A 23,472-nucleotide genomic window follows, 5' to 3' on the forward strand; every position below is an offset into this window, starting at 1 on the left:
ATTTTATTTTAAGAAAAGGAATGCAATTTTCATACCATTTTAAGGACAAAGGAAGGGTGCTTCAACTTCAAGTGACATAAACCTACGCTTAAAATTGGCTTGAACAATAAAGGGAATTTGTCAACTTACAAAACAGGAAAAATTCAGTCTTATTTCTGGCGAGGCTTGGTCCGGTTGCCCAGGGATATCCCTATAGCAAGAGTTGTCTCTCTGCTCTGTCTTCTGCAGTGGCAGCTCCACTGGGCTTCCCACAGTGCTGCCTCCAGCAGCTCCAAGCTCTCTCATTAGGGTAACAAAAACCTGTAGCACCTCCTGGCCTCATGTCTCTTCCTCTTCATGAGGAAGAAGAGGATCTCTTACAGCATATGGGAGAGAGAGCCCCAGCAAACATCTCCTGCCGCATGGTACTCCAGTGGGGTTATACTCCCATCTTTCAGCTAATCATTGTAGCCAGGAATGATTCCTCCATGTTGCTTCAGCCATTCCAGGCCTACTCTTAGAGGCAGGGTTAGGGGTGAAGGGGACAGGCGGCAAATACCACCAAACCGTCCGGCTGAGAATATGAGAGGAATGAGTTACCCAAAGGAAAATTGCGATATTGTCAAAAGAAGGAGTCAATAAAGGCTGAGAGAGAATAAATGTGCATTTATAAAAGGCTTTAAAAATCTTTTGAGCCGGAATCTCATAATTTTTTCAGAAACAAACTACTTTGTTTTTCCCTGAAGTCTCAGACCACCAGGCAAGGAGAGGCTTCTGGAGGTAAAGTGAAGGGTGGTTTCAGTCCCTGGGGCAGAGCTGGAGTGCAGCCTCGTTTCTCTTTGACAAGCCAGTCTTGGAGCCAGCTGTGGGATCATGGTGGCTAGTTAAGGATCCCTGATCTCAGCCAGCCCTCCTTGCTTCACAGTGGGACACTGAGGTCCAGAGAGCTTGATTCATGCAAAGTAAGTGGTTATCAGCAGGACCCATCTTGGGACTGTATTAGTCTGTTCTCATGCTGCTATAAAGAACTGCCCGAGACTGGGTAATTTATAAAGAAAAGAAGCTTGGGCCAGGCGCGGTGGCTCACGCCTATAATCCCAGCACTTTGGGAGTTCGAGGTGGGCGGATCACCTGAAATCAGGAGTTTGAGACCATCCTGGCCAACAGAGTGAAACCCCGTCTCTACTAAAACTACAAAAATTAGCCAGGTATGGTGGCGCATACCTGTAATCCCAACTACTTGAGAGGCTGAGGCCGGAGAATTGCTTGAACTTGGGTTGTGGAGGTTGCAGTGAGCCGAGATCGCACCACTGCACCCCAACCTGGGCGACAGAGTGAGACTCCATCTCAAAAAAAAAAAAAAAAAAAAGAGGCTTAATTGACTCACAGTTCCACATGGCTGGGGAGGCCTCAGGAAACTTGGAATCATGGAGGAAGGCATCTCTTCACAGGGTGACAGGAGGGAGAATAAGTGCCCAGCAAAGGGGGAAGCCCCTTATAAAACCATCAGAACTCATGAGAACTAACGCACTATCACAGGGGAACTGCCCCCATGATTCAATTATCTCCACCTGGTCCTTCCCATGGGGGTTATGGGAACTACAATTCAAGATGAGACTTGGGTGGGGACACAACCAAACTATATCAGGGGCCCACAGCACCCTCACTCATATGACACTTCATGGCATTTCATCAGCACCATAAAGTATCTACCAAGTACTTGAAGGACATATAAAAAAAATTTTGTGGTAAATTATGGTCATCTTGATTTCATAATGATTAGTTGAACCATCCAACATACATTTAAAAATATGCATTGCATTATTTTTAAATAGTTATGAAAGAAAGCTGAAACCATTTTTGGTTGAATGAAATTTTACCATTTTAACTTTGTCTTGTTTCCAGGACTTTTCAGTCGTGTGGCATTCACTAAATAATAAATGTATTGTATGTTTCAGTGTGTGGTAACAGCAAAGAATGACTTCATCAACCACTTGATCTCCTCTGTTGTGGTTTATGATGCCATCTGGATTCTTTGGTGGAATTATTTCCATCTAAATCACTATAAACTCCTATTTAGTTTTCACAAATCTAAAGCCAGATATGTTTGTGGTTTTTAACAGTGATGTAATTCTGGAACATACTTTGAAAGTTACAAGTTGTCATATACTGTTAGTATTTAACTCAGTGTTTCATATACTATCAGACACTAGAAGCCTGAACAAAATCCATTTCTCTGTTTTTTCACTCTTCAGCATCCTACTTTTCTTATCTCTCTTGCCACCATACATTTGATTATACATCAGTCAAGTTCATATAGGGAGCGTTGGGAGGCCTTGTGGGCATACAGAGTACTATGGGACATGGCCCTGTTCTACAGAAATTAGGAAGCTGAGATGGAAAGGTTGTTTCACTGTTTCACTAAAATATGTCTTCTTCTATACGATAGAGAATAAAAAAGAGTCTTACTTCTTTGGCCAATAGTGTGAAAGAGACTGGATTATATTGAAGACAGGTAAATTTTGCAGGATATACACATTGAACTACAAAGAAAGAAGAGAGAAAGAGACAGAGACGAAAGAAAGAGAGAAAACAAAACAAAACAAAACAAAAACATCCTTTCTAGGAACATATAACCCAGCTGACTGCCAGGTAGGAGCAATAGCAGGACAGCAGAACTTGCCATAAGGGCCTTGAGGCCTAAAGTTCAACAGGAAAGTCTCAAAATTTCTGAGGTCCTGTTGTGTTCTTATTTTGATTTTTCCCCTAAAAGGCTTAGGGAATGTGTGGGGGTAGGTGGCAGGCGGTCACTGGTAACAGTGGTAGGTGGGTTTGGTAACCCAAGCCTACAGTGCAAAACAGGGCACAGAGGGCAAAGAGAGAGGAGGAGGCAGGGAGCTTAGTTCCTGTAGAGGCAGGGAAAGAGACAACAAACTCTATGGGTTTGAGAGTGGGTGATTTGAAAAATCAAGGAAGAAAAAGGAAATGGATCAGGATGAGTAGTTGGCTATACATAAGAGTAGCAGGAGGCAGGGAGTAAACTTTGTGGTTCAGCTCCTTATATGTTGGGGAAGGCAGCTCCTCAGCAGTGAGACACAGAGATCCAAGCAAGGTCTAGAGAAGGAGGTGAGTCAGCAGCATATTTCAGAACACATGGAAGACCTGGGTTCAGGTCCTGGTGCTGTCACTTTAGGAAAGTCCAGATTCCTCATCTGCAAAGTGAGAAAGTTGGAATAGTATGTCCCTTAAAACCCTGAGATGTCATGAGGTTAAGAGCCAGCATCTTTCCCATCACCATCCAGCATGGACTAGACTTCTAGAAATTATAATGATAGTCATTTGTCTGTTCAGCAAGTTATTTACCAAGTACCCATGATGTGCAAAACATCAGGCAGTGGGATTGTAGCAGTGAGCAAGATGAAATCCTTTTCTCTCATGGAGCTTGCATCACTGGAAGAGGGGCAGACTACATACAATCACATATACACATAAATGAACAAGTTAATTGGAGGTAGTGGTGATTGCTATGAAGATGGTAAAACAAGACAGTGTGGTGGAGAGAGACCACATATTTGGAGAAGAACTGTCTCCCCTCTGAGTGGGTAATGTTTAGACAAGATCTGATGTGCAGGAAGGAGCTAGCTGTGAGACAGTCTGGGAGCAAATCAAACTTGTTAGAATGAGCATACAAGGCCCTCAGGAAGGAGTGAGTCTGACACATTCAAAGAACAGACAGAAGACCAGTGTGGCTCAAGTGAATGAACAAGGAGGAATTAGAGATGTGAGCCAGCACCAGATTACATGGGACCTTGGGAGCAACTGTAAGGCATTTGGACTTGGTGCAGTGGAAAGCCTTTGTGGGATTTTAAGCAGGAGAATGAAAGGATCTGCTTTACGTTATAAACAGATGGGTCTGGCAATTCTATAAAGAATAGATTGTAGGGGAGCAAGAGGAGAAGCAAAGAGACTAGTTAAGAGGCTGTTGAAGTAGTCAAGGTGAGAGATGGTAATGACTTGAATTGTGGGAGTAGCCGAGACATGTGGAATAAGTGGTTAGCTATGGAATGTGTATAGAAGTTTTGGGAGAAGGAAACATGGGGGCAGCCTCCTCTCTCCTTTCGGTCCCTGGCAACCTCATAGATCTTCATATCTAGAAGGAAATCTATGATAGATTTTACTGTTGATTTGTTGATTTCTACCTTGGGAATACAGAAGGAGTAGCCCATTGTGGTGGCAAATATAATAGTTTTAAGTCACTGTAGAAAGGCCTAGTGGATAGAGGAATACAAATATATATATATATTTGTGTATATATATGTGTGTGTGTGTGTATATATATATATGTGTGTGTATATATATATATATATATATATATATATGTATGTATGTATGTATGTATTTCTCAGCCCCCGTAGGATGGATTGAGATCCAGTTTAGCAGCCTACAGTGTCCCTCAAAGGAAGAACTACTTTCCTTGGTCTATAGGAATCCAGGAAAAGACTGGCCCTGCTAGGGTTATGTGGCCACTCCTGAACCAAATGGTAGTTCTGGGAGTGGGAGGTAGGGGTGGTAAAATGATGGAGCAGGCATCTTTTATGTCTTGCATCCCATTATAGGACATGAAGCTGGGTCAGGAACAGTTCCCATAGAGCAAAGGTACAGACTAACAAAAACAACGTCTATAAAGATGCCTTCATTTGGATTTCTCCAGATGTCAGAACCCCTAGGTAATTCCTGGCCAAAGGTCATAGCAGGCCTGAATTGTAGCTGTCTGAACCTCTGTCTCATTCCCTTGTCTTCAAAGGAAACTTTAAGACCAGAATATAAGCCTTGTATTGATTATTTTTCATTGACTTCTTTATATAGTTGATTTTATTTTCTAAAGCTATGTAAAATAATAAAAACTCTCTTAAGATTTTGCCACAGCCTGGCTCTCAGTGTTTCCTTTAAATGACACAGGACATCAAGTAACCCAGCACCCAATTTCTGTGTCAAGTATAGGTAATCTGAGGGCACTGTCCCTGTCAGGATGGCCCGGGTTCCCATCTACTTGACTGCCTGGCAGCATAGCAGGTATCATAGAAAAACAGTGGGGCAGAGAGTTTTTGAAGCAGTGTTAGATGCAGAAGGGGATGCCCTGCTGCTCTAATTGGCAGGCTCCTTTCCCCTTTGTGTGCATACCTCAAAGCCTCAGCACACTCCTCTCTCATGGTCCTATTTTCTGGAAAGAGGACCCACAGAGGCTTTTCACCTAGAACATGTTAGGGAAGGGGGGCATTTGTCTTTGATTCCTTTGTGTCCCTCCTTCCTGTTTCCCCAACCTTTGGGGTTTGGTGCCTTCTAGCTTTGGCTGTTTATAAATCCACAATTCCCTGCGCTACCCCAGCCTCTCTCCTCTAGCTTCATGAATTCCATTCAGTTCAACCCATTTAAAGAGTGGCCCTTGCAAATAAGGCTTTAAGTATGCACTCTCAAATTACCCCCCTTGTGTCCTTTCTATATTCTAAATACATCTCAGCTAGGTGATAGGAAGATGGAATTGATTTATATTACTGTGTAATGACATATTGAATTATTTATTCAATAATTTTTTTTTTTTTACTACAAACTATAACCAAGTACTCTTACAAGCACTGAGATTGCAGTGATTAAAGTTCCTGGCCCAGGGCCAGGCGCAGTGGATCACGCCTGTAATCCCAGCACTTTGGGAGGCCGAGGTGGGCAGATCACCTGAGGTCCGGAGTTGGAAACCAGCCTGACCAACATGGTGAAACCCTGTCTCTACTAAAAATGCAAAAATTAGGTGGGTGTGGTGGTGCGTGCCTGTAGTCCCACCTACCCGGGAGGCTGAGGCAGGAGAGTCTCTTGAACCCAGAAGATGGAGGTTGCAGTGAGCTGAGATCGTGCCACTGCACTCCAGCCTGGATGACAAGAGGTAACTCCGTCTAAAAGTAAGTTCCTGGCCTCCTTGTGTAAGTTATGTTCTAATGGAGGAGACAGCAATACATAAATAAATAAGTATATAATATGCCAGTATAGTAGATGTTATTTTAAAGCACACAGAAAGTTTGGTGATGGAGGAGGGAAGAATATGTGTACGTGGGGATGGGGAGAGGGGAGGATGGGGATATTTTAGAAAGGCTAGTCAGGAAAGATATCTCTGAGGAGAACTGATATGCTACAATGGTGGGGGGATGTGTAGGTGGAGACTTGGATTTATAGAGCAGTCTTTTTAGTAGGATTTTCAGTTACCTGAACTTACTGTCAAAAAATAATGTGAGAAAGATCGGATAGGATTTGGAAGTGGAGGCTTCTCTAGTTTAGAGCTGTAAGCCAGAGAGTGGCACCAGATGGACTCTCCTGTCCCGTGCCAGTCATTGTTAATGTCACGGTTAGGGCTTCCACCTTGGCTTTCTTTCCAGCCACCACTTCAACTTTCATCCCTGACTTTGATGCAGATTCTCCCATCATATTGACTCTTCAGGCTGTGCTGAACAAGTATCCTGCCCTCTGACTTGGAAGAGGCTCCTCATTGCCCTACCCTGTGGATAACCATGTGCTTTATTATTTAAATTGATACTTCTGAGAGCATGGGGCACTATCAATAATTATGCTGAGACAACAGGTGTAGGCTGAGATCCACCTCTGCAGTCTAGATGATTGGTCACTGTAGGCATGTGGTCATTGGCTGAGCTAGCTCCAGCACACAAATGGAACCAAGACTCCCCTCCCAGCTAAACTTCTGGTCTGGAGACTGGGAGGTTGGCTCCTTGTATGGTACATCCACAAGTAAAAAGAGAGGTCATCAAACTTTAGTTACTGGTCTTGTTGCCTTACCCTCAGGCCTGATTTTCTATTTTATATCTTGGAGGTCCCTCAGTTCCCACCCCAGAACATGCTTGCACTAGTTTCTATTCTTCTGAAAATGGACTGAGACTTCCTAAACCCATTTTCTTAACTGCTCCAGGCTGCTGCCAGGGATGAGATGTAGACTTTCTTCCACGTCCAGGTCTAGGAAAGCTATCTCCAGCCCCAGACGCTCTTGCATAGGCTTTACCAGGCTTGGATGTTTACGTCCTTGGAGCCAAGGTGTAATCAGGGGAGCCAGAATCAAACTGATCATCCTTCCAGTCCTGGTGACACTGTCTGGATATAATCCAGAAATGTTGTTCATTGCTGCTGCTTCGTAAAGTTGTATGCTCACAGCCTTAACAAAATTAAAGGAACATGATAAACACCCATGCTTTTTTAAATAAAATATTATAGGTATTGAGATTAGGCCACACAATTTGGTGGAAGTAACAGCCAAAAAAACTTCTATGATGGAATTCTACTGAATTATTTTTATCACAATAATAACAATGACATGACATCTTACTGGATTCAAATGTAGTTTGTAGTATAGGTCCACAGTCCCTTAGTCTGAAATCCTAAAGAGCTCTGAAAACTGGAAAAAAAAAAAAAATCCAGTTTGTCACAAGCTTATTTAACGGCAAAACCTGATTTGAATCAGCATGAAGCTTATAGTCTTTATTTATCCTGTTTAGTGTGAATATTCATGTATTGTTGCAGAGATATTAATGTTTTATTTCTTTCCCAAACTTCAAAAAAGGATATTATATAATATGTGGTATATAAACCATATTACCTGTCCAAACACTTCTGACCCAAAAGGTTTCTGAGAAGGGATTTTGACTCTACAGTACTGCTTGGCCTATTACTTGTTTTTCAATTAGTAATCTCCACAACTTAGATGAGCATAAACCTCAAACAATTTGCTATTGCTTCTGAGTGGTTTATAGTTTGGGAACTACTCAGTATTAGTTTCTAGTTCAATATTTAGTACCTTAGCTTCTGGAAGGAAAAACATTGATTTGATAAAAGATTGATAAATAAATAAAAATAGTGGATACATATTGAGCCCAGGTCTCCCATTCTACACTGGTATACCATGGAGAGATGAGAAAATATTCTTTGCCATCATATGAAGAAGCAGAGTGGTCACACATTTCCATTTTCACTTTGTGCTGAGTCTGTAAGAACTGCACTCATGTTCTCTTGGAGCATAATAGAAGCCTCCAAACACAATTTCACACCTTTTTCTGAGTGCAAGAATGTAGTTATATGCTTTTCACTGGTTTAGAAAAAGGCTTTTCTATCTTCTTTTCTCAAGGAACATATTGTTTCTCAAGGCCAAGGGGAAAGGAAGAATGTATTAATTATTCTGTTCTTTTCTTTCTGACTTAACTGTGTGGTAGCCAGGCTCCAAGAAAGCCCTCAATGATTCTCACTTCCTGGTGTTCACATTCCAGTGTAGCCCCTTCCATATCAAATAGGGTTGATCTGTGTAACTAATATCAAAATATCAGAAATATCAAAATGTGACTTCTGAGGTCAGGTTATAAAAGATGTGACAATTTCTGCCTTGCCTCCTCTTGGAGCACTTACTTTTAAGAGGCTAGCTGTTGCATAATGAGAACACTTAATTAAGGAGCCCTATGGAAAGATCCATTTGGCAAGGAACTAAGGACACCAACCAGCAATCAGCACTAAATGGCCAGCCATATGAGTGAGCCACCTTGGAAGTGGATTCTCCTGCCCCAGTCAAACCTTCAGATGACTACAACCCCAGCCACCCACTTGATTTCAAGTTCATGAGTCACTGCAAGCCACTAAGCCACTCTTGGTTCCTGACCCACAGAAACTGTGAAAAACAGAATATACTTATTGTTTTAAGCTGGTAAATTTGGAGATAATTTGTTACACAGAAATAGGTAACCAATATATCTGGAATTTTGATTCAAGGAAAATATGTTGGTTTCTCTTGATTATGAAAATATCACTTTCTTGTTGCAAATTTTAAACATATTCAAAGTTATTCTGACCTGAAAAATGAAAATATCCTGTAATATCATCTTCTCTGTAATTTCTGGCATGTAGTTCCAGTTCCAGATTTTTTTTCTTTTTCTTTTTTTTGAGGCAGACTCTTGCTCTATCGCCCAAGCTGGAGTGCAGTGGCATGATCTCTGATCATTGCAAACTCTGCCTCCAAGGTTCAAGCAATTCTCCTACCTCAGCCTCCCAAATAGCTGAGACTACAGGCACCCAACTAATTTTTGTATTTTTTGTAGAGAATGGGGTTTCACCATGTTGGCCAGGCTGGTCTCAAACTCCTGACCTCAGAAGATCCACCTGCCTGGGTCTCCCAGAGTGCTCTCATTACAGGTGTGAGCCACTGTGCCCAGCCCAGTTCCAGATTTTTTTTAATGAAAATACTCATGCATGGCCGAGTATAGTGACTCAACCCTATAATTCTAGCACTTTGGGAGGCCAAGGTGGGTAGATCACTTGAGCCCAGAAGTTCAGGACCAGACTGGGCAACATGGCGAGAACCTGTCTATACAAAAAAATTAGCTGGACATGGTGGCCCACACCTGTGGTCCCAGCTACTGGAGGCTGAGGTGGGAAGATCTGGGTATGGTGGCATGTGCCTGTGGTTCCAGCTACTTGGGAGTCTAAGGTGGGAGGATCACCTGAGCCCAGGGAGGTCAAGGCTGCAGTGAGCTGTGATTGCACCATGCACTCCAGCCTGAGCAACAGAGTGAGACCTTGTCTCAAAAAAAACCAAACTAACAAATACTGATGTGTGTATGTATGCATGTGAGTATTTTGTTAATTGATGCTGGATTATATTAAACATGCTGTCTTCCAACTTGCATGATTCACTTAACGTGTCTTGGGATATCTTCCATACGAGTTCATATAGTTCTATGTCATTTGTTAATATATCTCCATATATTTTACTGTATGCACTTCTCCATTCCCTACTGGAGAATATTTGGTCTAATTTCAGTTTCCACAAATACAAACAATGATACAGTGGGGTAATCTGTGGGATATATTTCCAGAAGCAGAAATGCTGGATCAAAGGAAGACACATTTAAAGTTCTGATAGATATTTCCAGATTGCCCTCCCAAAAAGTTGTACCCATGTATTTACCCAGTGAATGTAAATGTCTATTTCCCCATACTCTCAACAACACTGGTTATCCACTGTCGTTGCCAATCAGGTAGGCGAAAATGACTTGTTTTCTGTTGTGCTTGTTAGCCATCTTTTTACATGTTTATCATTATTTGTATTTCTTCTGTTTGGAGTTATCTGTCTGTCTTTGCCCATCTTGATACTAGGTTACTTGTCTTACATATTGACTGGTGAGAATTCTTTGTATATCAGCAGGTTAAATTCTTTGCCTGAAACATAGTTTATAGAAACTTCCCCCAACTTATTGTTCAAACTGACTTTAACATTTTTTGAATCATAGGAACTTTTTTGTCATATGTGATCCCATCTGATGTGTTATATAAAGCATGAGATAGGCATTACAACTCTAATTTAAAAGTGGTTAGAATGAAAATTTAAAATAAACAAGAAAGCATTTCTGTTTCTACAGCTGTTAATTGTTACTATGTTTAACTTTGATATCAGTGACTCAGTTGATTTGGATTCCATTTGTTTCCTTCTAGTATACCAAATACTACATTCACCGAATTCCAAGAAGCCGGGAGGTTCAGCAGTCCTGGCCCTCCACCGTTTTCACCACCTTGCACTCCATGTGGCTCTCCTTTCCCCTAATTCACCGGGTGAAGCCAGATTTGGTAAGTAAGACCATCACTAAGGAGAGGGAAAGTAACTCCCTGTAGATCTTTCGTTAGTAACAGGACATACTGTTTTCTTAAACAGCTACCATTTATTAGTGTGCCAGGTAGTATGCAAGACCCTGAACTGGCTGGTGCCTTGATCTTGGACTTCCCAGGCTCCAGAACTGTAAGAAATAAATATCAGTTCTTTATAAGCCACCCAGTTTATCATATCTCATTATAGCACCTGAAATAGACTAAGATATCATCCTTGGATTTTTGTGACTTTTATCACAAAGCACTCTTTCTCCTGCCTCAGCCTCCTGAGTAGCTGGGACTACAGGTGCATGCCACCAAGCCTTGCTAATATTTGTATTTTTAAGAGAGATGGGGTTTCACCATGTTTTCCAGGCTGGTCTTGAACTCCTGACCTCAAGTAATCTGCCCGCCTCGGCCTCCCAAAGTGCTGGGATTAGAGGCATGAGCCACTGCGCCTGGCCTGTGACCAGTAATCTTTGATGTTATTGTTGTAATTGTTTGGGGACAGTGTGAATCATGCTTACATAAGACAGTGAACTTAATCAATAAATGTATGTGTTCTGACTGCTCCAACAGCCTGCTGTCCTCTCTCTGTCTCACACACACATACACACACACACACACACACACACACACACACATTCCTTGGGCTTCTCTGTCTATGAGACACAACAATATTGAAATTAGGCCAATTAATAACCCTGCAGTGGCCTCTCAGTGTTCAAGTGAAAGGTAGTATTTCTTATGTTTCACATTTTAAATCACAAGCTAGAAATGATTAAGCTTAGTGAGGAAGGCATTTGCAACAGGCAGTTAGTCAAGTTGTGAATGCAAAGTAAAAGTTCTTGAAGGAAATTAAAAGTGCTACTCCAGGCTGGGTGCGGTGGCTCACACCTGTAATCCCAGCCCTTTGGGAGGCCGAGGCAGGCGGATCACAAGGTTAGGAGATCAAGGCCATCCTGGCTAACACAGTGAAACCCTGTCTCTACTAAAAATACAAAAGATTTGCCGGCCGTGGTGGTGGGCGCCTGTAGTCCCAGCTACTCGGGAGGCTGAGGCAGGAGAATGGTGTGAACCCCGGAGGCAGAGCTTGCAGTGAGCCGAGATCACACCACTGCACTCCAGCCTGGGCGACAGAGCGAGACTCCATCTCAAAAAAAAAAGTGCTACTCCTGTGAACACACTGGTTTCACGATAAGTACATGACATAGCCTCATTGCCGATATGGAGAAAGTTTGAGTGGTCTGGATAGACTATCAAACCAGTCACATTCCCTTAAGCCAAACCTAATTCAGGACAAGGTCCTAATTCTCTTTAATTCTGTAAAGACTGAGAGAGGTCAGGAAGCTGCAGAAGAAAAGTTTGAAGGTAGCAAAGGTTGGTTGAGACTTAAGGAGAGAAGCCATCTCCATAGCATAAAAGTGCAAGGTGAAGCAGCAGGTACTGATGTAGAAGCTGCAGCAATTTATCCAGAAAATCTAGTTAAGATAATTGATTAAGGTGGCTACACTAATCAACATGTTTTCCATATAAACAAAACTGCCTTATATTCGACGATGTCATTCAGGACTCTCATGGCTAAAGAGAAGTCAATACCTGGCTTCAAAGCTTCAAGGGACAGGCTGATTCTATGTAGCTGTTGACTTTAAGTTGAAGCCAGTGCTCATTTACCATTCTGAAAATCCTCAGGCCCTTAAGAATTATGCTAAATCTATTCTGCCTGTGCTCTGTAAGTGGAACAACAAAGCCTAGATGACAGCACATCTGTTTACAGGATGGTTTGCTGAATATTTTAAACCCACTGTTGAGACCTACTACTCAAGAGACAAAGCTTCCTTTCAAAATATTACTGCTCTTGATATATTGGGCTGGATGTTTTTATTTAAAAAAATACAAAATATACTGCTCATTGACAATGCACCTAATTACCCAAGAGCTCTGATGGAGATATACAAGGAGATTAATATCTTTATGCCTGCTAACACAGCATCTATTCTGCAGCCCATAAATCAAGGCATAATTTTGACTTGCAAGTTTTATTATTTAAGAAAACATTTGTAAGGCTGTAGCTGCCATAGATAGTGATTCCTCTGATGGATCTGGACAAAGTCAATTGAAAACCTTCTGGAAAAGATTCACCATTCTAGATGCCATTAAGAACATTCTTGATTTATGGGAAGATGTCCATAAACAGGAGTTTGGGAGAAGTATATTCCAGCCCTCCTGCATGACTTTGAGAGGTTCAAGACTCAAGTGGAAGAAGTAATTGCAGAGGTGATGGAAGTAGCAACAGAGCTAGAATTAGAAGTAGAGCCTGAAGATGTGACTGAATTCCTAAAATCTCATGATGAAACTTGACTAGGACCCTATTCTGTGACAGGATTTATACTGTGCACTCGAGGTATAAAAGTAAACACAGCTCTACCCCTGAGTGGACTGAGGTGATCTGTGAAAATGGCTCGCTATTCACTTGACCCAGAAAAATCCCACAAGTCATGCAAACCAAGTTGTTCAAGTCTTCATGTTCACTTTAAGAACATCCATGAAATTGCCCATGCCAGAGAGACCTAAGTAACCGAGATGTTATGTAACTCCAATTTTCTTTAGACATGTATTAGATTCTGCCAATATTAGCTAACTTGCTCAATTGAAAAGTTATCCAGTATTTTAAAAAATATCTTTAATGCAGCAGGTACTAAAAGGGATGAATAAAACAGCTCTTCAGGAAGCTTATACTTTGGCTTCAGGGAGAATGGAGTAAAGAAACAACAGGTAGACTTGAAATACAGATTAATTCAGTTGAAAATAGAGACCCTATTTAAAAGGCTGCGCGCGGTGGCTCATGCCTGTAATCCCAGCACTTTGGGAGGCTGAGGCGGGCGGATCACGAGGTCAGGAGATCGAGACCATCCTGGCTAACACAGTGAAATCCCATCTCTACTAAAAATACAAAAAAATTAGCCAGATCGAATGAGTAGGCTGATCTCATATTCTCTTGAAAATATACTCCTAAAGAGGAATTTGTTTCAAGGAGAAGAATAGAAAAGTTAATTTGTGAGATTGCTGATTATTAAAGTAAGAGGACTGCTTATGTTGGGGGGAAAAGATCTATAAAGTTCTTGAGGGTAAAGGCCAAGTATTTTTGCGTTTTCCATGGTCCTTTCTAGAAAAGCTTCCACATATTTGAGGAATGACTTAAAAATAAATGAATGAATACTGGATTAAGTGAGTCATCACAAAAACAAAGACACCCACTCCCTATACTGGTGCTCTTCTCAGGCTTTATTAAGAGTCTGAAAAACCAGGAGGGTTTCCAAAGTCTGCAGTGTTTGATTACTGGCTTCATTCCACCCTGGCCATTACCAAATGAAATACTCAAGGAAAGAGCTCTGCATACAAAAATGAAACCTAATTTAATTTTTAATCAAGTAAAAAATAAATTTCAGATTCTCCATATTAACAAATTGAAAGGAAATGGACCATTTCAACCTAATACTCTGCCTCTTTGCCTGAAGCTGGTTTAATTCACCATGACAAATTTAGATGTACTTATTACATCTACACTCACTCACGCTTTGTATGAAAGAAGTCCATTATTTTATTTAGTCATTTTTTTCCATGTTTCATACCCAGTTTGAGCTGTGAAATGTCTAAGTTCATAGCAGTAGAAAGTTGATGGCTGGGTGCGGAGGCTCACGCCTGTAATTCCAGCACTTTGGGAGGCCAAAGCGGGCGGATCACTTGAAGTCAGGAGTTCGAGACCAGGCTGGCCAACATGGTGAAACCCTGTCTCTACTAAAAATACAAAAATTAGCCAAGCATGATGGTGGGTGCCTGTAATCCCAGCTACTCAGGGGGATGAGGCAGGAGAATTGCTTGATCCCAGGAGGCAGAGTTTACAGTGAGCTGAGATCATTGCACCCCAGCCTGGGGGATAGAGTAAGACTCCGTCTCAAAAAAAAAAGTTGATGACATGGATGGTGGGTTATTATCTATAAGTAGGATACTGTGATTTTTTTTTTTTTTGATTAGGTGTTTTCTGTGGTGAGCCACAAACTAGGTGGCACCAAGATTATCACTGTTTGTATAGTATATAAAATTTTTATTGGCCTACTAATTAACATGTGTTTGAAATATTAAGAAGAGGCAATTAACTCTTGTTAATTGTTGACATGCCAGAACCCTTACAGGAACTTTTTCTCCTTAACTGTTGTTAATTTGATTCTCTTTGTATAATGACTTTCATCTGGTATTATATTTGGTGGTGATCAAAAAACTTTATAACATGTTCAAAGGAAACTTGGCTAGACAAAGAAAAGGTCAGCTGTCCCAAGATGCTTATCTGTCAATGGAATTAAGTGAGAGTAAGGTTTTCCAAGCCAAGTCAGATGAGAAACAATTAGACCACACTTGTCTACTGCTTCATGTTTTCCAAGATTAATGAAATCATAATTGGGAGCCATTTGTTTAGGTTTCCTCAGTTCCTGCTCCTCTGTTGCCCAGTCCTCTATAATGTGTTAAAATAATGCCAGTGTTACCCCTTCCCACTGTGTGTTTCCTCTCCATATATGTGCTGTAAATTTGGCAGCCTCCTTAAAGATACAGAAGGACTGGCCCTGCACTGTATGTGCATTTAGCAAGTCTGATGATGGTCAGAGTCCACTGCGAGAAGTGGTTTGATGTGAAAATCCCCCCAAATATCTGGTTTCTTGTGACTGACAAACTGCTTTTCCCAGTTGCATGGTGAAATTACCAGCTGTGCCACTGACACATTGGCTGAGTGACAACCTGTAGCTGCTTCCATCCATAAATGAGGTATTTAGTTTAAATGTTATAGCTTCTGTTTCACATTGAGTGAGTTCAGAACAACATCTGTGTCAAAATTAGGCTGCATATTAGCAGTTAGATTGCTTTGAGTTGTTTTGATTCGTCTCCATTTGGGGGGACTCTCAGCAGCTTGAAAATGATTTTTCTTTCTAAGTCGATGCTTTTTCCACTTGGCAAACATTACGTTTTTCCTGTCTGCAGAAGCCAGCGTGGCTTTGCCTGTGATTTTTGCTCTCTTGTTTTGCTTTGCCTGCATCACTCTTGAGTTGTCACTGTTCCAGCCCATCACAGGCTCATTTTGGATCTGAGGCTGGTGGGGACTCTTCCTTTCAAGGTGAAAGCCAATGTGTTTTCCCAAGGATAGCTGTGAGGTCACAGTTAAAACAAAAATGAAAGTTGAATCAAAAGGAATTCAGTTGTGAGAGGATAAGAAAAAGGAAAACAAAACTGTTTTTGAAGAAGGGACTGATGTGGTCACAGGCAGTGAGCTCCAGAGACCTGGCCTTATAGATGAGGGTAATGGGAGATGCTGGTGACGAGGTGAGAACAGAGGGTGGGGTGAAGAGAAGGGAAGCCTTTGAAATGACCTTAGATGCATGAATAATTCCTAGAACCAGTCCCAGCTTCACAGACTTTCAGTGCTTATTTTAAAGGATCATGTGAAGCAGGAGCTCTATTTGTATAGCACTTGAAAATCAAGAAAGTGATGTTTCTGTTTAGAATCTTTAAAATCGCTCTTTGACCTGAGGAAAAAATAAAAGAAGGGGGCACAGACAGCACCGATAATTGAATATGTAATGGAGAGCCTCAGAATGGTGCTGCTCTCCAAGTTAAGTGGGATCATTAAAGTTTTAGAGTTTGTGTAACTAGAGTCAGTAGGGAAGTGTCATGGGAAGTTTTAAAAATTTGAATACAGACTGTGAACTCCTTGAGGAACGGTGAGGTGTATTACTCATCTTGGCAGTGCTAGCACCTATTCTAGAGCGTGGGGCATGTAGGAGTTCAATAAATTTTGAAAGAGTAAATCTAGGTAGGAGAGAGATTAGGAAAGGAGAAGTCAGAGAAGCTATTAAAACCTGATGATGACCATTTACAGCTTTTAGGTGGGCTGGAAAAAGTAGAATAGGAAAAAAACATTGCATAACTGCTCCTTGGTTAACTTTTGCTCCCTCTGAATTAATCGCTGAATTCGTCTAAGGATTTTTTTGATAACATGTTTCTAAAGTGTTAAATATTCTCTTTATCAAAGCACCATAAGAAAATGGCGAAAGTTTCTCATTCACCTTAACCAGAGTACACTTGCTTTATTTCTTTAATTGAAGTGAAATTCACATAACATAAAATTAGCCATTTTACAGTGTACAATTCAGTGGCATTTTAGTACATTCAGTATGCTGTGCAACCACCACACACCTTTACAGCATCGAGTTCCAAAACATTTTCATCAATAGTTGCTTTACTTTAATTTCTTGGTGTTGTAGAACCACTTAGAGTTTTGTGGGTTTTTTTTGTTTTGTTTTGTTTTTGTTTTTTTTGTTTTTGAGACGGAGTTTTGCTCTTGTTGCCCAGGCTGGAGTGCAATGGTGTGATCTTGGCTCACCGTGACCTCTGGATCCTGGGTTCAAGCAATTCTCCTGCCTCAGCCTCCCAAGTAGCTGGGATTACAGGCGTGCACAACCATGCTTGGCTAATTTTGTATCTTTAGTAGAGACAGGGTTTCTCCATGTTGGTCAGGCTGGTCTCAAACTCCTGACCTCAGGCGATCCGCCCGCCTCGGCCTCCCAAAGTGCTGGGATTACAGGAGTGAGCCACTGCGCCTGGCCACCACTTAGCATTTTTTACTTCATTTGGGGGAGAAAAAAAAAAAGATTAAAACACAGATAGTGTTTTCTAACAGCCTCTGGAGATCAAAGGCCCTCTCCTTCATGGTCTTTCTAATTCCTTGTTTACCCTGCCCAGAAGTCATTGAGTAGATGTATCTTTTTCAGTTAGCGCTTACTCTTTGATACTTTGCAATTTGATGACTTATTTTTCTCCTTGTATAATTTTTTATCTTTTTTTTTTGAGACTCAGTCTCACTCTGTTGCCCAGGCTGGAGTGCAGTGATATGATCTCGGCTCACTGCAACCTCCGCCTCCCAAGTTCAAGTGATTCTCCTGCCTCAGCCTCCTGAGTAGCTGGGATTATAGACGCATGACACCACACCCAGCTAACTTTTGTATTTTTTAGTAGAGATGGGGTTTTACCATGTTGGCCAGGCTGGTCTTGAACTCCTGACCTCAGGTGATCCACCCACCTCGGTCTCAAAAAATGCTAGGATTATAGGCATGAGCCACCACACCTGGCCATGTATCATGGATTTCTTTTTCTAGTGTAAAACATATATGAAGTTAAATCAGCTGTAGAAAGCTTATCGCTGGGATTACAGGCATGCACCACTATGCCCGGCTAATTTTGTATTTTTAGTAGAGGCAGGGTTTCTCCATGTTGGTCAGGCTGGTCTCAAACTCCCGACATCAGGTGATCCACCCACCTTGGCCTCCCAAAGTGCTGGGATTACAAGCGTGAGCCACTGTGCCCAGCCAGGTTATCGCTTCTTTACCTGTTAGCATGCAATTTGAAATTCCACTCATACCAGGACAGCATTTTACAGCAAATATAAGCCAAGCTGCTTCTCAACTTCAGTGGTGCCTTTTCCACATAGTCAAAAGGGTTAACTGATTTTCCCTAAGATACATGGGCAAATAATTATTAAAATGTTCTTCAAAAGGACCTTACAATCAAGAATGAGGGTAAGTGGAATGAGTAAACACCTTACAAATTTCAAATACTATTATGGCTTACTGCAAAAGCTGTGTTAGCATTATTGGGTGAGGAATGTAAAAGATCCAATCAGAAACAGGTTAGAGAGCTTGAACTGGTATTATACATGCTTAAAAATAGCAAGAAGGTCCCTGCTGATAAGACCTTCAAATTACAGAAAGAACATATTGTGACTGATAATTCTTTTAAGAAATGTGAATACCAGATTTATAAGTTTCACGTGTTTGCAATGTCAAAACTTCCATATTCTGCCATAAAAAGTGAAATCCTGCAGTGGAATCAGCTGTAGAATTGCAAAGGGCAGCAAATTCCATTTGTTAGCAAAATACCATTTTGCATTCTTGGTCTTCCTGAATTCACATTTAAGCCACTTATACAAATCTTTGACACAAGCAATTTTTAAAATATGTTTATGGCTGACAGTTTGTGAAAACAGGTTTGCTTTTGTGGGCTAATCACTTTTCTCTAAAGACAGGTGTCACATGCTTAAATCAGTTGTGTCCACATCTTAAAGTTCCAGATGTTATTTTTCACAAGATTTACTTACACAGTACAGTATTTTGTAGATAAGCCTTGTTAGTGGAGGCAGTGCCTGGATTCAGGGAACTTGGTCTGTTGCTGTTTAATTATTCCTAAGCCAATTTGCCTATTTCAGTTTTTCAAGGAGCCATGATTCATCTCTGTGAAGTCACACAGGGAGAGAAAAATTCCCCACTGGTCACTTCTATGAAAGAACAGAATTGGGAGGGGCTGGAGGTTGGGAGAAGGTAGGGGGTGAATTTCCTGCTCTCTGTGGAAACCAGGTGCAGCTTATATAAGGCAAACTTTCATGCTTAAGGTCATAAAAGAATTCCCCATATTTACCCTTCCTTCCTTCCTTCCGTCCCTTTTTTCTTTTGTCTTTTTTTCTACTAATTGAGACAGAATCTTGCTCTGTCACCCAGGCTGGAGTGCATTGACATGAGCTCGGCTTACTGCAACATCTGCCTCCTGGGTTCAAGCTATTCTCCTGCCTCAACCTCCCGAGTAGCGGGGATTACAGGAGTGTGCCACCACACCCAGCTAATTTTTTTATTTTCAGTAGAGGCGGGGTTTCACCATGTTGGCCAGGCTGGTCTGAAACTCCTGACCTCAAGTGATCTGCCCTCCTCAGCCTCCCAAAGTGCTGGGATTACAGACCTGATCCACCGCGCCTGGCCACCTCATATTTTCTTTATAGGTTTCATTGAGAATTCATCCTGAATATTTGCTTCCCATTTGATTTCCTATAATTTCCAATCTACTTTTTTCTCTGGTTTGCATCCATTTTACCTCAGTTGTGATACACAAGAAAAAATACCATCCTACAAATCAGGAGGTTTTGGCTTTACTCTCATCTTTGTCAGTAGTTAGGTGTGGTGACTCAAAGCTAATCAGTTAGCTTCTCTGACTTAGCTTCTCCTTCCTATCAAATAGGAGTAATGAGAAGCTCCAATAGAAGGATCACAGTTGGCAGATGCACTTGCTTTTAACCAAGCCACTCCCTCTGCTGGGAAAGTGATTCCCTGCCATTCAAAACCACTTACTTCTGCTCACCTCCTGCCAGGACATATGATCCTTGGAGCTCCAGTGCCTCATTGGATTTTAGATATTGTAGATCTCAAATATATATATATGTGCTTGAATTATGATGTCGATGTGGCTATTAGAGTCATTCTGGGGTTCCCCAGGGTTTCCTTAGGGAGCACCTGTCACCCATACACATCCCAAGGGGCCTTCGAGAAGGTGGTTGCCCTTCTATGGCCCTCCCTGATACATGCTCGTGGCCCTCCTCTCTCTTCTGTCTCTTTCCATGTTTTAACTGTTCTTTCTCTTTCTTCCTCTCATCTACACCTCTCCCCTCCATTGGGATCATGTTGAAGCCCCTGTTTCATCTTATCCTTGACATTCTCTCCCACCTGTTTTTGTCACAAAGACCCTAGAGGTTGGCCTGTTTACCTGCACTCCTTTCCAACTGCCCCGATCAGATTATACCGCAGGAATTCTTCTCCTAGGTCTCCCTTAGGTCTACTGGGAAATGAACTTTAATTTTCACCAGTTTTGCCATTTTTTTTCCCTAGCACAGTGACTCTTTGTTTTAAGGGCTTTTCCTGCAGTTGACTGTAGGAAGCAGATAGGTGTTAAAAACAGTTAAGCATTGCAGGAGTTAGATGTGTAGGAACTTAGGGATTACTGATGGACTTTATTCAGATGTGAATTGGACAAGGTCTTTCTCAATGCCTTTTGTCTGCTTCAATTATCCCCTTTTTATTTCTAAGACCAGCACTCATCAGGGCCTCCTGCCTTGTCTTTTTTATCAGCCAGTTCTGAAGCAAACTGATGATCCTCCTTGGGCCATAGCAGACACACATCTTGTCTGATTCACATAGTTGGTCAGTATTTGGACCACATATTTGGTCAAGGTATTTCACACCACACTACACACACACACACACACACACACACACACACACACACACACACACACATACACACACACACACACACACCTTTTGCAAAATTGCAAGGGCTGGTGACTGCAGGATGGATGTTAAGCAGCCCTAAATAGTGACTACCTGTCTGGGCTATCCTCTCTGTGGTCTCTTACCTCTGGTGGTTTCATTTTTGTAGGTTCCCTGACTGGATTGTATTTGTGTGCAGCCTTCAAGCCTTTTTCTGAGGATTTGAGTGGGCAGTAGCGGTGCTGAGGGGTGGCTTGGAGGCCTAATAGATGTTCTTGGGGACTAAATGCATGCCATATAAATGAAGGCAGTGGGCTTATTGCACAGAGTTGTGAGATAAACCTGCTGTCACTGAACCTTCTTCTTTAAAGTCCTGGAGCTGCCATTGCTGTTGTGGCAGAACAGTTCATATTTATCAGATTTAGATATTGGCAGATTTCTAAATTTATATTTATATCTTGGTGGGTTTCTAAATATAAAAATCAGCATGTGTCTGCATATTCCCTTTCCTCTTTTTATTAGAGCAGTCATATTATTCAATGGTCATTCTCTGATGGAGAAGGCATTTGTACACTTAGAATTACAAACTTACACAGATGATACCTTACCAACAATTTAATTATATACCCTATTTTTAAAGTTTAGATAATAGAACCAAAAGAAGGGAGTGCCTTGTCCAAAGTCTTAGAACTAATAGGAAAGCATGAATAAAAAAAAAACAGTTCTTGTCACTCCCAGCTCCAGGTTCAGCTCTCTGACCACACAACAAATGAGACATCATAGACTTTTCTCTCGAAGGGTATCAGGTGCTGTCTACATGGATAGAGAAAATGGGCTTGGGCAACATGCATACCAGGATTTAAAATCTAGGTCTGCCACTCTACCATTTGGACAAATTTAGGTGAGCTGTTTATTCTCCATAAACTTCCTTTTCCTCATCTGTAGAACAGGGACCATGATATCTACTTCATAGTCTTGTGTGAACATTCATGCATAAGAAGCCCCCATGGTAGGTTGCTGGATCTTTCTCCTCTTTTGTCATTAAGTTAAATATTCTCTTCCAGAAATCAAGAGGCTAATAAGGAGTTAATAAATGTTTTAAAACTTAGACCACGGAATGTCTACACAATGCCCAGTTTGGATGCTATGGTATTCTGACTGTTTTCATGTTGATTTTCATGCCACAGTGAGCCTCTTCAGGCATGGAAACAACCAAGGATTATTTGCTTCTGTCTTCTTTGTTTTCCAGCCCTCTTATATTTTCATCACAGACTCCATCGCTTCCAAAAACAGTGTGTCAGGATTTACTAATGAATTTCAGCTCTGTCCTGCTGGACCACCATTCAAGGACATCCGTCCAAACCTGCCCCTCTCAAGAAGGGCTTATCCACATGCACCTGATTTACAAACAACCTTAGTTCCCCAGTTTGGTTCCTCATTTTCTCGAGGCTTCTTCTGAGGCTTTTTGTCTTGCACCTTTACTCCATCCAGATCTTGCCCTCCTGTGAACTCCTCTTGAACTTAGAGCTTAGCATTTAATTGTTCTCTAGTCATTTAACTTCTGCTGAATTTTCTCCCTCCCCAAATTAGATTGTGAGTACTTTAAGAGCCAAAAACCAAGCTTTCTGGCTTTATTATCCCTGTGGAGCTTAGCAGTGTGTCAGGTGCTTGGAGAGGTCTTTGATTAATAACTGAATAGTAAGGAACTGGAACACGCTAGTTCTACCAGATGGAAATTAGCAGCACCCAGTCCCAGCTCCCTGCAGATCTCCATCTCTCTCGGTTAAATATCTCGTCCTCAGCTAACACCCTCTGATCCCTCCTGGATCCCACTGAGAGGTGAACGGCATTCACAAGCCCCTTGAACTGCTTCTTGGCTCACCTTTATTACCCTGACTTGCTCCCAACCCACTATCAGGTGTGTTCTGCCCTCTTTGTTATCAAAGAAGGGGGACTTAGGCCTCCCCTGTTCTGAGTGCCGTGGCAAGTTTAAAACTGTATAGCGCTCTCTTCAGATTGCAAAGGGTTAGGAATCATAACGAAGCCTTAGGAACTCGAGTCTTTTTCTGCTGCCATTCCATCAACATGCTCACGTAATTCTTAAAGAAAATGCTATTCATTGAATTACTTTTTATTTCTTAAGATAGCCTGAAACTATTAATATGGTGCAAGACTTTCTGATGTCATTGCTCTGGGATCATAAAACCTACTTGTCAAAGCTATTCTTTGAAGTTATTTAGCCATAATTTTGTTATAAGCTTTTTATTAACAAATAAAAATTATTTATAAATCAATTTGTAAATAATTGTAATTATAAGTTTACATGTAATTTTAACTATTTGTAGATAATTCAAAAAAATTATTTACAAATTTGTTTTTATTTTGTATTGAGTAACTGCTGTGAGCTGAGACTAGAGCTAGGCACCATGGGAAATGGAGATGGCAATTTGTGCTCAGAAGAGTTTGTAATCTAGAATCCAGCCATGGCCCCAAGTCTGAGGCTAAGAAGGAAGGATGATCTGGACTGGGAACAGAATTGACCTGCCTCAGGGTTCCAGACTGAAGCATCAGTGTGATTTTTTAGAGGTGTTTTAAATCACAGGCCCTATTTTGGAGGTGAGAACAGGTTAATTAGCCACTATTCCATTATTCCAGGCTGCACAAACTACATAGTAAAGATTATGGC

The 23,472-nt window shown here is 41.4% G+C and overlaps 1 protein-coding gene across 1 annotated transcript in view; it reads left to right on the forward strand.

Annotated features, from left to right (window-relative positions):
- The window catches only part of ALG14 (ALG14 UDP-N-acetylglucosaminyltransferase subunit), a 93,412-nt gene that overhangs the window by 37,503 nt on the left and 32,437 nt on the right, over window positions 1-23,472 (forward strand). The window contains exon 3 of the mRNA XM_003808451.5: window positions 10,504-10,635. Within this exon, the coding sequence (XP_003808499.3) occupies window positions 10,504-10,635 (132 nt within the window). The remainder of the gene's footprint in view (window positions 1-10,503; window positions 10,636-23,472) is intronic.

The sequence above is a fragment of the Pan paniscus genome, chromosome 1 (assembly GCF_029289425.2).
Source record: "Pan paniscus chromosome 1, NHGRI_mPanPan1-v2.0_pri, whole genome shotgun sequence".
Classification (NCBI taxonomy): domain Eukaryota; kingdom Metazoa; phylum Chordata; class Mammalia; order Primates; family Hominidae; genus Pan; species Pan paniscus.